This window comes from Hyaena hyaena, unplaced genomic scaffold (assembly GCF_003009895.1).
Source record: "Hyaena hyaena isolate Hyena2069 unplaced genomic scaffold, ASM300989v1 scaffold_189, whole genome shotgun sequence".
Lineage (NCBI taxonomy): Eukaryota > Metazoa > Chordata > Mammalia > Carnivora > Hyaenidae > Hyaena > Hyaena hyaena.
This window is the reverse complement of record NW_024080821.1, coordinates 1,491,085-1,507,354: the sequence shown is the minus strand read 5'-3', so window position 1 is coordinate 1,507,354 and position 16,270 is coordinate 1,491,085. Positions and strand designations below refer to the sequence as shown.

Below are 16,270 nucleotides of genomic sequence, written 5' to 3'. Positions count from 1 at the left end.
TGCCAGCGTCGCCAGCCGGGGTTTGTTCGAAGCTAATGTCCCGGAACATGTTTGAGATCTGATTCTTCTTAGATGGGGTCAGGTGTTTGAGGGCTAGGACGAGACTTCCTCGCTTCCTCCTTGGGCTGGGAACGGAGCTTCTCTGGTTTACCCAGACGCAAGGTGGGACACGGAGCAAGAGTGAATGGAGCCTTTCTAAACCGGAGGCCCTTCCGCTTCCCTGTCTCAGTAGGTCTTAGTATATATCTGCTGCATGGAATTGGTGATAAACATAAACTATGTTCCACCTAGTTCTCTTCACTGTCTAACCAGCCCTTCTGAACTTCTTGGCCTGTAAAGAAAATTCTACGGACATTCTGGCTGAGTCACCAGGCCACCTCACCCGCAAGAGCTAAGTCATAGTGGATTTCATAGACTTTATTTCCTGGAAACGGCTCTCCATCCCTCCCCTTGGGAGGCAACATTTTCTAGTAGGAAATGTTTGGCTTCTAGAATGAGATAGGCTCCTTGACAGTATCTGTTGTCTTAAGGAAGTTATTGAGTTTCTCTAAGCCTTAGTTTTCTCATCTGTCACATGAGATAATACCCATCTTAAAGAGTTAGTGTGAGGATTAAATGACATACTACGCACAAATCTGATTTCCTGACCCCTCCCTGCCTTCTGCCTTCCTCCTCCCCATGCAAACAACAATGCAATAGGAAAGAACAGATGGGGTTAAGAGTTTTGGAGGAATAGAAATAGGAAAGCCAGGAATTAGAAAAAAAAATTTTTTTTAAAGGAATTAGAATTTTAATGGGGCGCCTGGGTAGCTCAGTCGGTAAGTGTGCGACTTCGGCTCAGGTCATGATCTCACAGTCCATGGGTTCGAGCCCCACATTGGGCTCTGTGCTGACAGCTCAGAGCCTGGAGCCTGCTTTGGATTCTGTGTTTCCCTCTCCCTCTCTCAAAAATAAATAAACATAAAAAAAAAAAAGGAATTTTTAGGCAAAGCAATCCTGAGCTAGAAGCTCAGTCCTGTTTTGTATAAAATATGTAACCTATTCTGGCCCCAACTTGGGTAGAGAAATTATTTTTTAAAAAAAGGAGGGTAGAAATGCCTGTCTGCCTCAGTCCCTAGAGCTTGCACTCTTGATCTTAGGGTCCTGAGTTTGAGCCTCATGCTGGGCGGGTAGATCACTTAAAAATAAAATAAATAAAATATGTGACCCTCACCTGTAAAATGGATGTAATAAATTTCGTCTTCTAGTGTTTATGAGGATCAGAAGACATAAGTATATGACTTGCACAGAGTAGATGCCCCGTAAATAGTAGCTTTTACTTTTAGCAGTAGTTAACGACATTTACCTTTTTCTCATTTTTGCTGCTCGCCCTGTCTCCAGGGCAAACTCCAGCTAACTCCCACCAAGGCACTACCTTGCTCTTTTGGCCCCCATCCCCTCTATTGAATACTTCTCTCCTTTTCTCTCCTGGGTACACCTGCTTTTCCAGACCCAGGTCAGGGGCGGGGAACATAGCTGAATAAAAGGAAGTAAATCTAAATAAGCGATTTTGAGAAAAACGTTTGTTACAAAATTGTGTGTATGACGGGGGGCGGGGCAGAGAATCTTTGTTAAAACTGGGATGTCTGCAAATCCCACTAAAGTAGAACTGGAAATTAAAAAAAAAAAAAAAAGCGTATTCTATCGGTATGAAAAGAAATGGCCAGCTTTAAGCCAGAGTGTGTGCCTACGGGCTCTGGCCTTGGGGGCTCGACGTCCCGGTGCCAGAGCCCGAGGGGGCGGGGGAGGGGAGGCGGGGACAGGAGGAAGGAAGGGTTTAAAGGGGGGCGGGGAGGGGCGGCTTCGCAGTTGGTGGCGCAGCGGGGACGTCTGGCGTCTGGGTGAGTTCCCCGCGGAAAGGCACTAGCGGCGGGCGGGCCAGGGCGGCAGCGCGACCCTGTCGCGCAGGTTTGCTCCTCCGCCGGCCGTGGGGGCCCCCGGAGACCCTGAGTCCGGCGCCCGCGCGCACGCGAGGGAGACGTCGGGGCTCCGAGCGTGGCCGACCTTGTCCGAGCGGCGCGACCCGCAGCGCCCCCGGACCCCAGCGCGGCCCGCCCCCGCCCCACGTGACTTCCTGAAAGGCCCCCGGGGCCCGCCCCTCCCGCCGCTCACTTTCGTTTCCTAGCCGGTGTGGGCCGGTCTTTCGGCGTTCGCGCGCCGAGTTCCAGCGCGTCCCGTCCGGTCCCCAGGAACGCCATGGCGGAGCTGGTCCCCCTGGCCGAGGAGCTGTCGTGCTCCATCTGCCTGGAGCCCTTCAAGGTGCCGGTCACCACCCCCTGCGGCCACAACTTCTGCAGCGCCTGCCTGGACGAGACGTGGGCGGTTCAGGGCCCGCCGTACCTGTGTCCGCAGTGCCGCGCCGGCTATCAGACGCGGCCGCAGCTGCACAAGAACACGGTGCTGTGCGCGGTGGTGGAGCAGTTCCTGCAGGCCGAGCTGGCCCAGGCGGCGCCCTCGCCGCCCGACGGCTGGACGCCGCCCGCCCGCCCCGCCGAGCCCAGCCCGGCCTGCCGGGTGGCCTGCGACCACTGCCTGAAGGCGCCCGCCGTCAAGACGTGCCTGGTGTGCATGGCCTCCTTCTGCCAGGAGCACCTGCAGCCGCACCTCGACAGCCCTGCCTTCCAGGACCACCAGCTGCAGCCGCCCGTCAAGGACCTGATGCGCCGCAAGTGTCCCCAGCACAACCGGCTGCGGGACTTCTTCTGCCCCCAGCATGATGAGTGCATCTGCCACGTCTGCCTGGTGGAGCACAAGGCCTGCTCGCCTGCGACCCTGAGCCAGGCCAGCGCAGACCTGGAGGTAAGGGGTGGGGGAGGGGATCGTGGCCCACCGCGGATCCCCCGGGGTAGGGGAATGGGCCTTGCTGGGCCCCCAGAACAGGGGCAGGGGCGTCCCCAGTGTCTAATAGAAAGGGGTGGGGAGAACACACAGCCCTCCTCTGTCATCCTTGGTCCACCCTCTTCCCCCCCCCCCATCCTACAGAGGGGACCTCAGAAGACAGGCGATTGCTGGCCTTAAGCCTAGTAGTTGTCCGATGATGTTTAGTAGAGGGTTTCCAACGTCAAATATGAACCCTGGAGGTTTCATCTGTACCTTCATTTAAATCCTGGCAGCACTCAGGAGGTGGATGTAATTAGTTCCATTTTACAGTTGAGGACATGGAGGTCCAGAGAAGTTAAAGTCTGAGCTAAGCCAGTAAGCTGCTGGGCAGGCATTGGGACCCCAACGGGTTTGACTCGACAGTTTGCCTTTTCTCCCCATGACCAGCCTTGTATCTGAGTGCAGGGAGCATGGGACATTCTTGCAGCCTTGAGGTCATGTGAGCAGAAACTTTTGGTGAGCCAGAGAGTGACTAGAGAGGATTGCTCTGAGCAGGGTGGTGGCCAGAGTCCCAAATATCTCTGGACACTAGCCAGAGGGACAGCCAGACTCTTGCACCATCCGCCCTGGCCGTGCGACTCTGAGCTTAGCAATTTGGCCCCTCAGGCCTGAGTCTTTATCAATAAAGTGAAGAGGCGGGACCAGGCGGTTTCCTAGGGGGCCTTCCAGGCCTGTGTTGATTTTAGTGGTTTGGAGGAAATCAGAACTTAGCCTTGTAGACTCAAGGCAGAGGCTGAAAAGGTGTAATCGAACCACCCTTTTTATATCAGCCTGCGCTCCAAGGCATGGCCTGATTGCCTTTCATTTTCACAGTCAAGGACTGTCGCGTTTTCAAAGGAGATAGGAGACCTTGGAGGTTTGCCGTGGCGCCAGGACCAGGCTGCGGCCATAGCTGTGAAGCCATAGCTCTTCCCGGGCCCAGTCAGCTTCTCGGTCTGAGCTGCGTCCCTCAGGACCTTCCTCTCTGCGTCTCGGAGGCCGGACCTCAAGGCACGGCCTGAGAGTTGACCTCTGAGGTACAACTATGTCAGGCCTCGGCGCCTGGGTCTCCACCGGCGACACTAAAGAACCTGCCCAGCCTTTTGAGCTGTGAGCCCTGCCCTGCCCCACATCAGTTGTGGTTTACGGCAAGTCACTGCAGTTCTCTGAGCCCCAGCTTCCTCATCTGTAAGATGGGGTTAAGAGCATCCCTTCCGGACCTGCAGGGGTGGTCAGGAGGCCCCAGGGAGATGAGCGGTGTGGGAAGTGCTTTGTGGGCAGGACCCGGTGTCAGGCAAGTGGCTGTCCGATGCAGGCTCCGACCTCGGCTGGGTGTTGAGACCTGAACTTGAATTCTGACCCTTCTTCCTGGCGGGGTGAGTGCTGCCTAAGCCCTGCCGGTGTGCTTTCTGGGAAGAGAGCGGGGGGTGGTGTCAGGCTGCCCAGATCTTCTTGGCCTTGGGCTGCTTGGGCCTGTCCCTGAGGACTGGGGCAGCTGGCTTCTGCCAGAAGGCTCTTCTAGAACTTCTTATCTGTGGAGCAGAAGGCAGTGGGGGCAGGAGGGATCCTCTCAGCCTGGCCTGGAGCTACAGCTCTCTCTCTGTCTCAGCCTCTGGGGCCCGGAGCCGGAGCCTGCACCCAGTGTACCTGGGTAATCCCTGGAACCCGCCTTGCCTGGCCTTCTACCAGCCTCCCCTTCTGGCCCTGCCACTGCTCACTGCTGAGACAGAGTCAGCCCCATCTGGGCAGTGCCCCAGCCGTGGGAAGCCGGCCCGTCCTGACCACTGGCGTGGGGCGGACTCGGGACTCTGCTGCCTCCTGCGTCCTCACGGCGGACCCAAGTCCCCGATCTGGGAACAGGTCCTCAGAACTTCAAAAAGGTTTCTGCCCTTGATGAGGGGATTGTTGCACCTCTCACTAGGCCCCTCACTGCCATCAGGGGACTGTCATATGCGTTTGATTACTGACGGATAAAGGTTTCCCGAACACAGAGGTCTGCGGTGCACTGAGTGGCTGTTGGAGGTGGAACAGTGTTGGGCTGTCGGCAGCCCCCAGGTGTTCTGAGCTCTCTTGTTGCTCTGATACCTGTGAGGCTGGATCTGCCTTGGCCTGCCTTCTGCCTTTGGCCCACACTTGATCTTGGCCACTGCGAGAGGCCAGGTCAAAGGACACTGTCACAGAGGTTGAATTTGAAACATCACCAGTAACTTGGGCTTTCGGGGTCGAGTTAGTGTGGCCTTGGCCTCCGGTTCCAGCCCTCAATATGTAACTTGTCACTGTGTTGTTCCAGTCCAGATTCAAGGTCAGGTTCAGAGCTGAATATCTCCAGTGGTGTGGGAGAGGGCAGGAAAGTGGAACGGGAGGGCTGGAGGATGTTGAGTCAGCTCGTTAGGGGAAGTAAATATTTTTTTCCTAGACGTTTCTGGCGAACTCAGTGCTTTGTAACACCAGGCTCTTGGGACACCAGTTAACAGAGATGTGACCCGGGGCGAGCCACTTCATTACTCCGCTTCAGTGTCCTTATTTACAGAGGGCGGGCAGCTCCCGCTTTACAGTGTTGTTCTTAGCTTTAAGTTAATACCTGTAAAGCACTAGAACTGTGCCTGGCTTGCAGTGAGTATGTAAGAAACACGAGCTGCTATTATGATGGGGATGGTTTTCCTCCCCATTTCTGCGCTGCAACGTTTCACCGAGCAGGGCGGCGGGACACTCCCAATATCGATTCTGAACATAGATAAAAATACTAAGAGGCCTGGGATGATACTATTTCCCTTTGTGCATATTTGACCTTGGTTCCTGGAGGTGGCTAGGGACTTAGCAATTCTGAGTCACCTTAATTCAGTTTCAGGGGTTGACCTGATGGTGGGTTGGCCTCCCGCTTGTTCATCCTGAGGGTGTAGCCTGTGGAGGTCCCCGCCTGTGGGGCTTACCAAAGGAGCCTTGGACTCTGACTCTTGTCCACTTGCTTCCCTGAGGTTGACCGTGGCTCCTCCAGCTGTCTCCCGGAATTGGCAGATAGATGGCTGTGAGACGACAGCCGCAGAAACCAGGCTTTTCTCTCTGGGTTTTCTTCTCCCAGACCTTGGCTCTGTGGTCCTTCCTGGCTTAGTTAGCGCTCCCTTGTCACTCAGCAGATTTTTCTTCCCAGTCATTTGTCCGCTTTCCTGGTGGTTTGCAGTGGGAGGGCTTGCTGGAAGGACTGAAACAACTGGCCCAGCCCCAGCTGTTCTGGCTGTTGTGTGAACTTGGCCCCCTTGCTGGGCCTCTTGCCTCAGTTTCATTGTCTGTAAAATGGGTGTGCTAATGACGTAGCTCTTGGCAATGCAAGCTGACCTTTAGTTTGGCTTTACTAAGATCCAGGCACCATGCAGAGTTCTTACAACGTTTCAGTTAATCCTCCCACTCACCTTCTGGGGTGGGAACATTTGTATCTATTTCATGGTCAAGGACGTAGGTGAGAGACTCTTGGACAGCTGGGAATGGATTGGTCTGAGTCCTATGCTCCTAACTTCTTTCTTGTATTGTCTGTCCCTTTAAAAGTTGGAAGGGAGGCAATAAGTAAGAGAATGCTACAAGCAGCTACAGGCAGGCAAGACCTGGGGCAGCAGAAACGCGCTGGGAGAGCGTCCGGCAGAGCGTCCGGCTGTCCTGGTGTGGGGGGGAGGGCTGAGGTGATTTCTCACCTGCTCGTTTTCTCCGCAGACCAAGCTGAAGCATAAACTGACCGTCATGTACGGTCAGATCAACGGTGCATCCAGGGCGCTGGAGGACGTGAGAGGCAAGCAGCAGGACATAAGGGTGAGTGACAGGGCTCCGCACTGCCAGTCTCAGCCCAGGGCCTTCCCTCCGCCTCCTGGCAGGACTGGCTCAGCTCTGATCCCCTCAAGGCTTCACACGTGGCGTCACACACGGTGTTGGAGTTAGACGGAGACCCAAACTGAATACTGTCCACAAGCCCTGACCTTGGTGTGGGGAGGACAGGGTCAGTCACTAAAAATGAGCGTTAACAAGTAGTAATATAGGGGCGCCTGGCTGGCTCAGTCAGTAGAGCATGGGTCTCTTGATCTCGCGGTTGTGAGTTTGAGCCCCGTGTTGGTGGCTTAAAAAAAATCACGAAGGGGGCACCTGGGTGATTCAGTCGGTTAAGCGTCCGACTTCTGCTCAGGTCATGATCTCCCCGTTCGTGAGTTCAAGCCCCAAGCCCCATTAGGCTCTGTGCTGACAGCTCAGATCCTGGAGCCTGCTTCAAATTCTGTCTCTTTCTTGACCCCTGCTCTGCTTGCACTCTGTCTCTCAAAAATGAATAAACGTTAAAAAAAATCATGAAGAAAAAAATCATTTATATAAAAAGTGATTAAAGTGATTATGATTTATTTCCTTTTTGGGTTTTTTTTTTTTTTTTTGAATGTTTACTTAGAGCATACAGGCATGAGCTGGGGAAAGGCAGAGAGAGAGGGAGAGAGAGAGAATCCCAGGCAGGCTCTGTGCTTCGGGCCTCGATCCCACGACCGCGAGATCATGACCTGAACGGAAATCAGGAGTTGGAAGCCCTAAGTGTTTACGATTTAAATGGGAAAAAAAAACCAAACAGGAAGCACAACTGTATACGCACTAGAGTTATATCTTTTTTTTTTTTTTTTTTTAATGTTTTATTCACTTCTAGGAGAGAGAGAGAGAGACAGCGTGAACAGGGGAAGGTCAGAGAGAGAGGGAGTCACAGATTGAAACAGGCTCCAGGCTCTGAGCTGGCAGTCAGCACAGAGCCCGACGCGGGGACCGAACCCACGAACTGCGAGATCATGACCTAAGCGAAAGTCGGACGCTTAACCGACTAAGCCACCCAGGCGCCCCAAGTTATATCTTTTTATAAGAAGAAAGTGTATTAGTCCTGGGGCTGTCCTAACAAATTCCCGCAAACTCCGCTCACAGGGAGAACCGTGTTCTCACATAGTTCAGGAGGCCAGAATCCTAAAACCAAAGACAGGGCCACACTGTCTCGTTCTAGGGAAGAATCCTTCCTTGCCGCTTCCGGCTTCTGGTGGCTCAGGCGCTCCTAGGCTTGCGGCTGTGCCACCTAACCCCCTGTCTCTTGTCTTCATATGGCCTCCTCCTCCCTGTCTGTGTCTTTTCTTCTGTTTCTATGAGGGACACTTGTCATTGGATTTAGGGCCCAGCTGGGTAATCCAGGACAATCTCATCTCAAGATTCCTACCTTAATTACATCTGCAGAGACTTTTGCTAAGTAACGTCAGCTTTGAAGGTTCTAGACAGATCTCTTGGGGGCCACCGTTCAACCCATTATGGGAGTATGGGAGAAAAGACTGGAAGCAAGTATGGTAAGAGAATAATAGTATTGGTATTAGAGTGGTAGAATTAGGGATTTTTTTTTTGTGAGGAGTGGTAAATATATATATTCATCCTTTTTTTTTTTTTTTTTTTTTTTAAGTTTTTAAGTAATCTCCATACCCAATGAGGGCCTTGAACTCCTGATCTGGAGATCAGGAGTTGCATGCTCTTCCAACTGAGCCAGCCAGCCAGGCACCCCGAGAGTCTTTTCTTATTACCCTGCTACTGCATGGGGTGTTTTCCTCATTTTGTTTGTTAGCTTGTAGTAAAAGGGACAGGGAAGAAGAGTATTACACATACCACTTCTGCTCACACTGCACTGGGAATAGCTTAGTCACATGGCCAAGTCTAGCTGCAGGGAATCCTGGGAAATGTAGTCTGTGACAGGGCAGCCATGCGCCCTTGTAAACTCCAGGGGGGTTCTCTTACTGAAGGGAAGCTGTTCTTTTAAAAAAATTTTTTTTAATGTTTATTTTTGAGAGACAGAGCACGAGTGGGGGAAGGGCAGAGAGAGAGGGAGACACAGAATCCGAAGCAGGGTCCAGGCTCCAAACTGTCAGGACAGAGCCCAGTGTGGGACTCAGACCCATGAACTGCGAGGTCATGACCTGAGCCAAATTCAGACACTTAACTGACGGAGCCACCCAGGTGCCCCTGAAGGGAAGCCATTCTGTTTGTTTCTAAGCTTATATGAAGAACGTCATGCTGTATGTCGTCTTCTACAGGTTGTTTTTCCCTCACGAAAATTTGTCCATGTGTTGCCCCAGCTCATTAATTTTCATTACTGTTTAATATTCTATCCTGTGAATAATTTGCATATTTGTATCTAGTCTCTTATTTATTTATTTTTAATTCTTTTTTAATTTTTAAACTTATTTTAGAAAGAGAGAGAGCACGACTCAGGGAGAGGGCCAGAGGGAGAGGGAGAGAGAATCTTAAGCCGGCTGCACACTTAGTGCAGAGCCTGATGCGGGGCCCAGTCCCACAAACCGTGAGATCGGGTCTTGAGCCGACATCAAGAGTCAGGCGCTCATCCGACTGAGCCACCCAGGTGCCCCCTGAGTCCCTTATTGATAGACATTGGATTGTTTCCGGGGTTTTGCTAATTCAGACAGTGCTGCTTATGAGCATTCTTGGGTCTGTCTCTGGGGCAGGTAGCTGAGCACATTCCTTGATTTGGGTATGAGCAGCTCAGGTTCACCAGATATTGCCCAGTTCCCATCCAGAGCAGTTGTGCCCATCTGTACCCCCACAGAGGACACATAAGAGTACCTGGCGCTGCACACCTCAGCAGCACTTGGTACCACAGGCTTAGCCTTTTGGCTTGCCTGACAGATGTCCCCGTGTCTTATCCCCGGTAGGAGGTCGCACACAGGAAGACAGAGCAGCTCAGACAAGAATTCATGGAAATCAAGGTGCTCCTTGATGCCGCTGAGGCCACCTCCACCCAAAAGATAAAGGAAGAGGAGAAGAGGGTCAGTACCAAGTTCGACCACATTTACCAGATCCTCCTCAAGAAGAAGAGTGAGATCCAGACGCTGAAGGAGGAGGTTGAACTTGCCCTGACCAAGGGGGACGAGTTCGAGTTTCTGGAGGTAGGTCTTGAGGGAGACATTGTTGAACACACCTTCTGCCTGCCATTATGATGTTGTTTGGAGGTGCGGGGGGCCCTCAAGGACATGGGGCTGTAAAGTGTCGTTGGAAACATCCCTGAGACACACGCTGTATCCATTTCCTATGCGGTGCGACAACTTAGCAGACACTTAGTGGCTCAGAAGGGCATGTGCTTGTTACCTCACACTTTCTGTGGCTCAGGAGCTGAGATGTGGCTTAGGGGGTTGCCCTTGAGTGTCGGCTAGGCTGCTGAGCTTAGGGGGTCTCCAAGCACCCATGTTCCTTGGCAGAGTTCAGTTCCCGTGGTGCAGGTCTGAGGTCCCCGCTGTCTTGCCGGCTGGTGGCTGAGGTCTGCCTTATGTTCCCACAGGCTGCTGCCGTTCCTTGCCACGTGGCCCCCTCTCGACTTGGCAGCTACCTCTTCAAAGCCAGCAGAGAATTTCTCCCTCCGGGAAAGTCTCGTCCCTTTTTTTCTTGCTTAGATTATTGATCTTTTCTTTTTTTCTTTTTTTAGCAAGAATAGTCTTTCTTTTTTTTTTTTTTTTTTAAGTTTACTTATTTAGTTTGAGAGAGAGAGCGGGGGAGGGCAGAGAGAGGGTCCCTAGCTCTGTGTGCTGTCAGTGCAGAGCCTGACGCGGAGCTCCATTTTGCCAACTGAGATCGTGACCTGAGCCAAAATCAAGAGTTGGATGCTTAACTGACTGAGCCACCCAGGTAGCCCTGCTTTTTCCCCCCAGTATAACACATATGGTATATATTAGTTTTAGATGTACAATATAGTGATTTAACTCTTTTTTTTTTAAGTGATTCAACAATTCTGTACATCGCTCAGTGCTCATCATGATGAGTGTACCCTTTTTAAAGTTATTTATATTTTTATTTTAGAGAGAGTTCAAGCAGGGGAGAGGGGCACAGGGAGGGAGAGAGAGAGAGAGAATTCTAAGCAGGTTTCCATGCTCAGTCATGGAGGCTGATCCCATGACTTTGGGATCACAACCTGAGTGGAAATCAAGAGTCAGATGCTCTACTGACTGAGCCACCCAGGTGCCCCACGATGAGTGTATTCTTAATACTCATCACCTATTTCACCCATCCCCCCACCACCGCCGCCTCTGATAACCATCAGTTTGTTCTCTACAGTTAAGAGTCTGTTTGCTGGCTTTGTTTCTCTCTCTCTCCCTTTGCTCGTTTATTTTGTTTTTTTATTTATTTTTTTATTTATTTATTTTTTTAAATTTTTTTTTTTAAGGTTTTTTTTTTTTTATTTATTTCTAGAGAGAGAGAGAGCATGAGCAGGGGAGGGTCAGAGAGAGAGGGAGTCACAGACTGAAACAGGCTCCAGGCTCTGAGCTGGCAGTCAGCACAGAGCCCGACGCGGGGCTCGAACCCACGAACCGTGAGATCATGACCTAAGCGAAAGTCGGACGCTTAACCGACTAAGCCACCCAGGCGCCCCTATTTTGTTTTTTTAAATTTCCACAAATGAGTGAAGTCATATGGTATCTGTCTTTCTCTGACTGGCTTAGTTTCGCAATACTCTCTAGCTTCATCCATGGTATTGCAAATGGCAAGATTTCATTCTTTTCTTACAAGCCTGCTCCCTTTTAATGGGCCCTACTTGGTTAACTCAGGCCCACCTAGGATACTCACCTCACTGATGAACCCAAAACCAACAGACTTGGGATCTTCGTTACATCTGCAATATTCCTTCAGTTTTTCCATCGAAGGTAACCTAATCCTACCATACTCACTGTCCTGCCCATACTCACAGGGAGGGGATTGTGTAGGGTGTGCACCCGTGGACCAGGTGGGCACCTTGGGGGCCATGTTAGAATGTTGCCTACACCCTTCCCTCCATCGCTCCTCCCTATGGACCCTGGAAGTGTCTTTCTAAAGCGCAGACCCCCTGCCCCATCTGACCTCATCTCCCTTAGCTCCCCTGCGTTTGGCCGCAATGTCCTCTCTTGCCCCGTGCTGTGACCTCGCCGTTACCCGGGCACCCCGGGCATCAGATGGGCCTGCTACGGCTGTCCTTGTCCCTGGGCCGCTCCAGATTCCGCCCCCTGCCCTCCGTCTTCCTCGAATCCTGCTCTTCAGCCATGCCTGGCGATCGAGGGGGTCGCTCTGCCTCCGCTGTAGCACTTGGTGGCGTTGCTTTAGATGTGCCTGTTGATGTGTCTGCTGTCCCCTCCTTTGGGCCGGCCTACCCCTTCACGCTGCCCCCTCCGGTGAGCCCCGTCGACGGGGCGATGACCCCTCAGAGGCCCGGGTTCCTTGTTCAGGTCCTGGGGAGAGTAGAGGAAGGACTGGGAACCTTCTCTTCCCGCTGCACAGACTTCTTCCCAGGCCTCGGCTCGGCGCCATCGAGTTTCATCTCCGTGGCCCTTCCTGTGTACTGGAGTAGCTGCCTAGCGCTCTCGGAGAAGGGTTCTCAGTCCCTACCTGGGGGCCTCTTGCTGTTGTATGACCTGATTTTAGCTCAGGTTTGGGGCTTTCTGTAACATCCTCCCTTTGTCCTGGATGTGCCCAGGCTGAACCCTTTGCCACCGTGGCAGCCCCGTCCAGTCCACGCGTGTTCAGAGCTGGTCTTTGAGGCTCGGGATGGTCCTGAGTCTCCTGAACTTTTGCAGCCACAGCTGGGGGAGTGGAAGAGCATCATCCACGGGGTCAGGAGGTTTATGTCGCAACGTTGTCCCTGCCACCAACTGGCAGTGTTCCTAGCGGGACATTTTTTCTTTCTTTTTCTCTTTCTCTCTTTCAATCTCGCCCTCCATTCCTTTCTTCCTCTCTCTCTCTTCCTCCTTTCCTCCCATGTTCTTTCTTTTTTTTTTTAAGTTTATGTATTTATTTCAGAGAGACAGAGCATGCAGGCAGTGGTGGGGGGCAGAGAGAGAGAGGGGGACAGAGGATTCGAAGCAGGCTCCGTGCTGACAGCGGAGAGCTCGATGCGGGGCTTGAACTCATGAACTGTGAGATCATGCCCTGAAACCAGCTAGAGTTGGATGCTTAACTGACTGAGCCACCCAGGCGCCCGCACATTTGTTATTTCTTGACTTCAGTTTCCCCCTTGGTAGGTGAGTGGCCTCTGAGGGCCCAGATCCACAGCCCTGTGACCTAAAGTGGCACGTTAGCCCCAGCATCCTCTGGCCTGCAGCTGACTGGACTGAGCCCCCTGGGCACAAGGGCGCCCCTCCTGGAGTTTATGAGGGCTGAGCTGAGGCCCTGGCTTCCCGGGAGCTGCCTGATCTGTTGCCCTGGCTTGTTTCAGAAAGCGGTAAAGCTGCAGGGAGTGTCCACAAAGCCGGTGTACGTCCCCAAGGTGGAGCTGAATCAGGAGCTGATAAAGAGTGTCTGCCAGGCCACCTTCGACCTCAAAAACGAGTTGAAGCGGTATATCAGGCAGCCCCCGGACAAGAAGGCCGAGGAACCCACTGGCTCAGGTACCCGTTGGCAGCCCCCACGCTCCCCTCCTGGGACCCCTGAAATGGAATCAGCCTCTTGGAATCGGGGAGAGGGTCCTGACCCAGAGCCCTGGGGCTTCAGTCTCGGGATCCTGAAACGAGGTCGTGGGGAAACATCCCGAGATTGCAGCCATCCTTCCTGAAATGCTTCTGGAGGCCTTAATGTTAGCTGGTTCTTTGCATGTGATCTTGAGGCTGGCTCGGATGGCATTTTTTGTTTGTTTTTGTTTTTAAGTTTGTTTATTTATTTTGAGAGAGACAGAGAGGACAAGTTGGGGAGGAACAGAGAGACAGAGAATCTGAAGCAGATTCTGCACTGTCAGCTCAGAGCCCAATGTGGGTCTCGAACTCGTAAACCATGAGATCATGACCTGAGCCTAAATCAACAGTCGGACGCTTAACTGAGCCACCCAGATGCCCCTCAGATGGCTTTAAATGGACTCTGGGTTATCAGTGTGTTTGGTGGAGGAATGGCTAGTTCTAGGGTCAGAGAAACCTGGAATTCCTCCCTGACACTCCCTTCCATTCCCCCAGGCCACTGTGTCCAATCCATCACCAGATTATATTTCTTAAATATTTCCTGACTCAGTCCATTGGTTCCCCTGCTGGCTATCATCGGTGGCAGCTTTCTAAATAGTCCTGCGTCCATTCCTGCTGCAGCCAGAGAGAGCTTTTCAAGATGCAGATCTGATTTCCTGGGACCTTCTCCCTCTCACCCTGTTTAGAGAATAGCCATTGATTTTACATTTCAGGCCACGCTCTTGACTCTGGCCTTACAAGCTCCTGCCTAGTCAGGTCCTGTCTGTTTCTCCAGCCCTGAAGTGCTCCCTCCTCCCATACATCTCTCTGCATTCAGTTGCTTACATATTCTAAGCTTCCTGCCACAGGGCCTTTTTACATGCTCTTCTCATTGCTTATAAGACTCAGACTCCACCATCTTCACCAGTAACCCTTCAGAGAGCAGTTGAAACATTATATTTCTCAGCAGACCTCCCCATCACCACTCTTCACTGTTCATACTGGGTACCAGAATCCTTATCCCTTGGGAACCTTTGCACATCTGTCATTTTATTCTTCCCCCACTAGATTGTGATCTCTGAGGACAGGGCTCGGTCTGTTTTTTATCCAGCCTTCTCTCCCCAGTGCTTAGCGTAGAGCCTGGCACATAGTGAATCTTACTGTATAACCCAGGGGGTGGGCTTGAATTCCAGCTCGGCAAGCCGAGTGTCCCTGCAGGGGGCGTCTGGACCCGGTGTGGTGCACTCCGTACAGGGTAAAGCTGGTGACGCGTTGGACACGCATCCAAGGTGCTCATCCCCAGCTACACAGGGAGAAATGGAAGCTCAGAGAGGGTTCAGAGGTCATGAAGCTGGGTGCTGGCAGAGGAAAGACTTGATCCCGGCTACGTTTTAACCCAGAGAAAAGCGGGACACAGCAAGCTTGTCTTCCTGTCCCCTTGTCTCTAGCTCTTGTAACTGATGGGATGGGGAAAGTCAGCGGAAATTGCTTTTGTAAACCCTGTCTCTGCCTGCCTGTGGCAAAGCGGGCTCCTGGGGTTGCTTGGAATAGCTGCATAAATGAATGCCTTCTGCTTTGGCACAGGGAGCCCTGGAGAGCATGGCCCAGCGCCCACGTACAAACCCTCACACTTCACGAAGAAGGTCCTGAGTAAGTAACCCTGCTGCTCTCCCTGTGGCCGCAGCCTGGCTGTGGCTGGCGGGGGCCCTGGCTGACACACTCACAGGTGCTGCCGCTCCTTCCGGAAGGGCTCAGCCCGTGCCAGGTTGCGGGGGGCCCGGCGTGACTACGACCGCACTGAGTATAAGTTGGAGGGGCTATTGCAGGAGCTTCTCTGGGGTGCTTAGCGGGACCGGCCCATTGGCGCTGGCCTTCGGGCTGCCTGGGCCAGTAAGACTACCAACGGTGGCTTGTCTTGAGAAAGAATTACTGACACCCACATTCTGGCATTTGGGCAGAGCCCCCTGGAGGGCCTGGCGATGGTCCTGGAGGAGCAGAGGCTAACCCTCGCCAGCAGCTCAGGCCCCTTGTGCCTTGAGTTCTCATGTGCTTCTGCCGTCATAGTGCTTCCTGGCCTTTTTTCATCATGCCCTTCTCTCACCCGCCCCGCTCCCAGCCGCTGAAGACGTTTTTCCCCTAATTGCCCACACCTGTGAAAATTTAATACCGTGAATATGCAGTATACCTGTTTATATATTATGTGTAAAAAAATTTTTTTTTAATGTTTATTTTTGAGAGAGACAGAGCATGAGAGAGGGAGGGGCAGAGAGAAAGGGAGACACAGAATCTGAAGCAGGCTTCAGGCTCTGAGCTGTCAGCACACGAGCCCGACGCGGGGCTTGAACCCACAAACCACAAGATCATGACCTGAGCTGAAGTCAGATGCTTAACTGACTGAGCCACCCAGGCGCCCCTATATATTATGCTTTTTTTTTTTTTTAATGTTTATTTTGAGAGAGAGAGTGGAAACAGGCAGAGAGTGAGAGAGAGAATCCCAAGTAAGCTCTGGGCTGAAAGCACAGAGCCTGACGAGGGGCTCAATCTCATGAACCATGAGATCATGACCTGAGCCAAAATCAAGAGTCGGGTATTTGACTGAGCCACCCAGGCGCCCGTTATATATTTTGCTTTTATACATACAAAGAGTAAGATTTCTTTCACTGTCTTCCACCAAGAATGACTTTTTGCTGCCTTAGGGGCCACCTCAGCCACCCATGCTGTTGAGATGGGGGTGGGGAGGAAGAATGGCCGTCAGGTTCCTCACCTGTCCAACTTGGACCGATACTGACCTCATGGGATTCTTAGGAGTGAACCTCGGGGGCGCCTGGGTGGCTTAGTCGGTTAAGCGTCCAACTTTCGCTTAGGTCATGATCTCGCGGTTCGTGGGTTCGAGCCCCGCGTCGGGCTCTGTGCTGACTGCCAGCTCAGAGCCT

The 16,270-nt window shown here is 52.5% G+C and overlaps 1 protein-coding gene across 1 annotated transcript in view; it reads left to right on the top strand.

Moving 5' to 3' along the window:
• Nucleotides 1–1,859: 1,859 nt before the first annotated feature.
• Nucleotides 1,860–16,270, top strand: part of TRIM25 (tripartite motif containing 25) — a 24,758-nt gene continuing 10,347 nt past the window's right edge. The window contains exons 1-6 of the mRNA XM_039241138.1: nucleotides 1,860–1,880; nucleotides 2,229–2,838; nucleotides 6,601–6,696; nucleotides 9,606–9,839; nucleotides 13,127–13,298; nucleotides 14,922–14,987. Coding sequence (XP_039097069.1) covers nucleotides 2,236–2,838; nucleotides 6,601–6,696; nucleotides 9,606–9,839; nucleotides 13,127–13,298; nucleotides 14,922–14,987 — 1,171 coding nt within the window. The 5' untranslated portion in view covers nucleotides 1,860–1,880; nucleotides 2,229–2,235. The remainder of the gene's footprint in view (nucleotides 1,881–2,228; nucleotides 2,839–6,600; nucleotides 6,697–9,605; nucleotides 9,840–13,126; nucleotides 13,299–14,921; nucleotides 14,988–16,270) is intronic.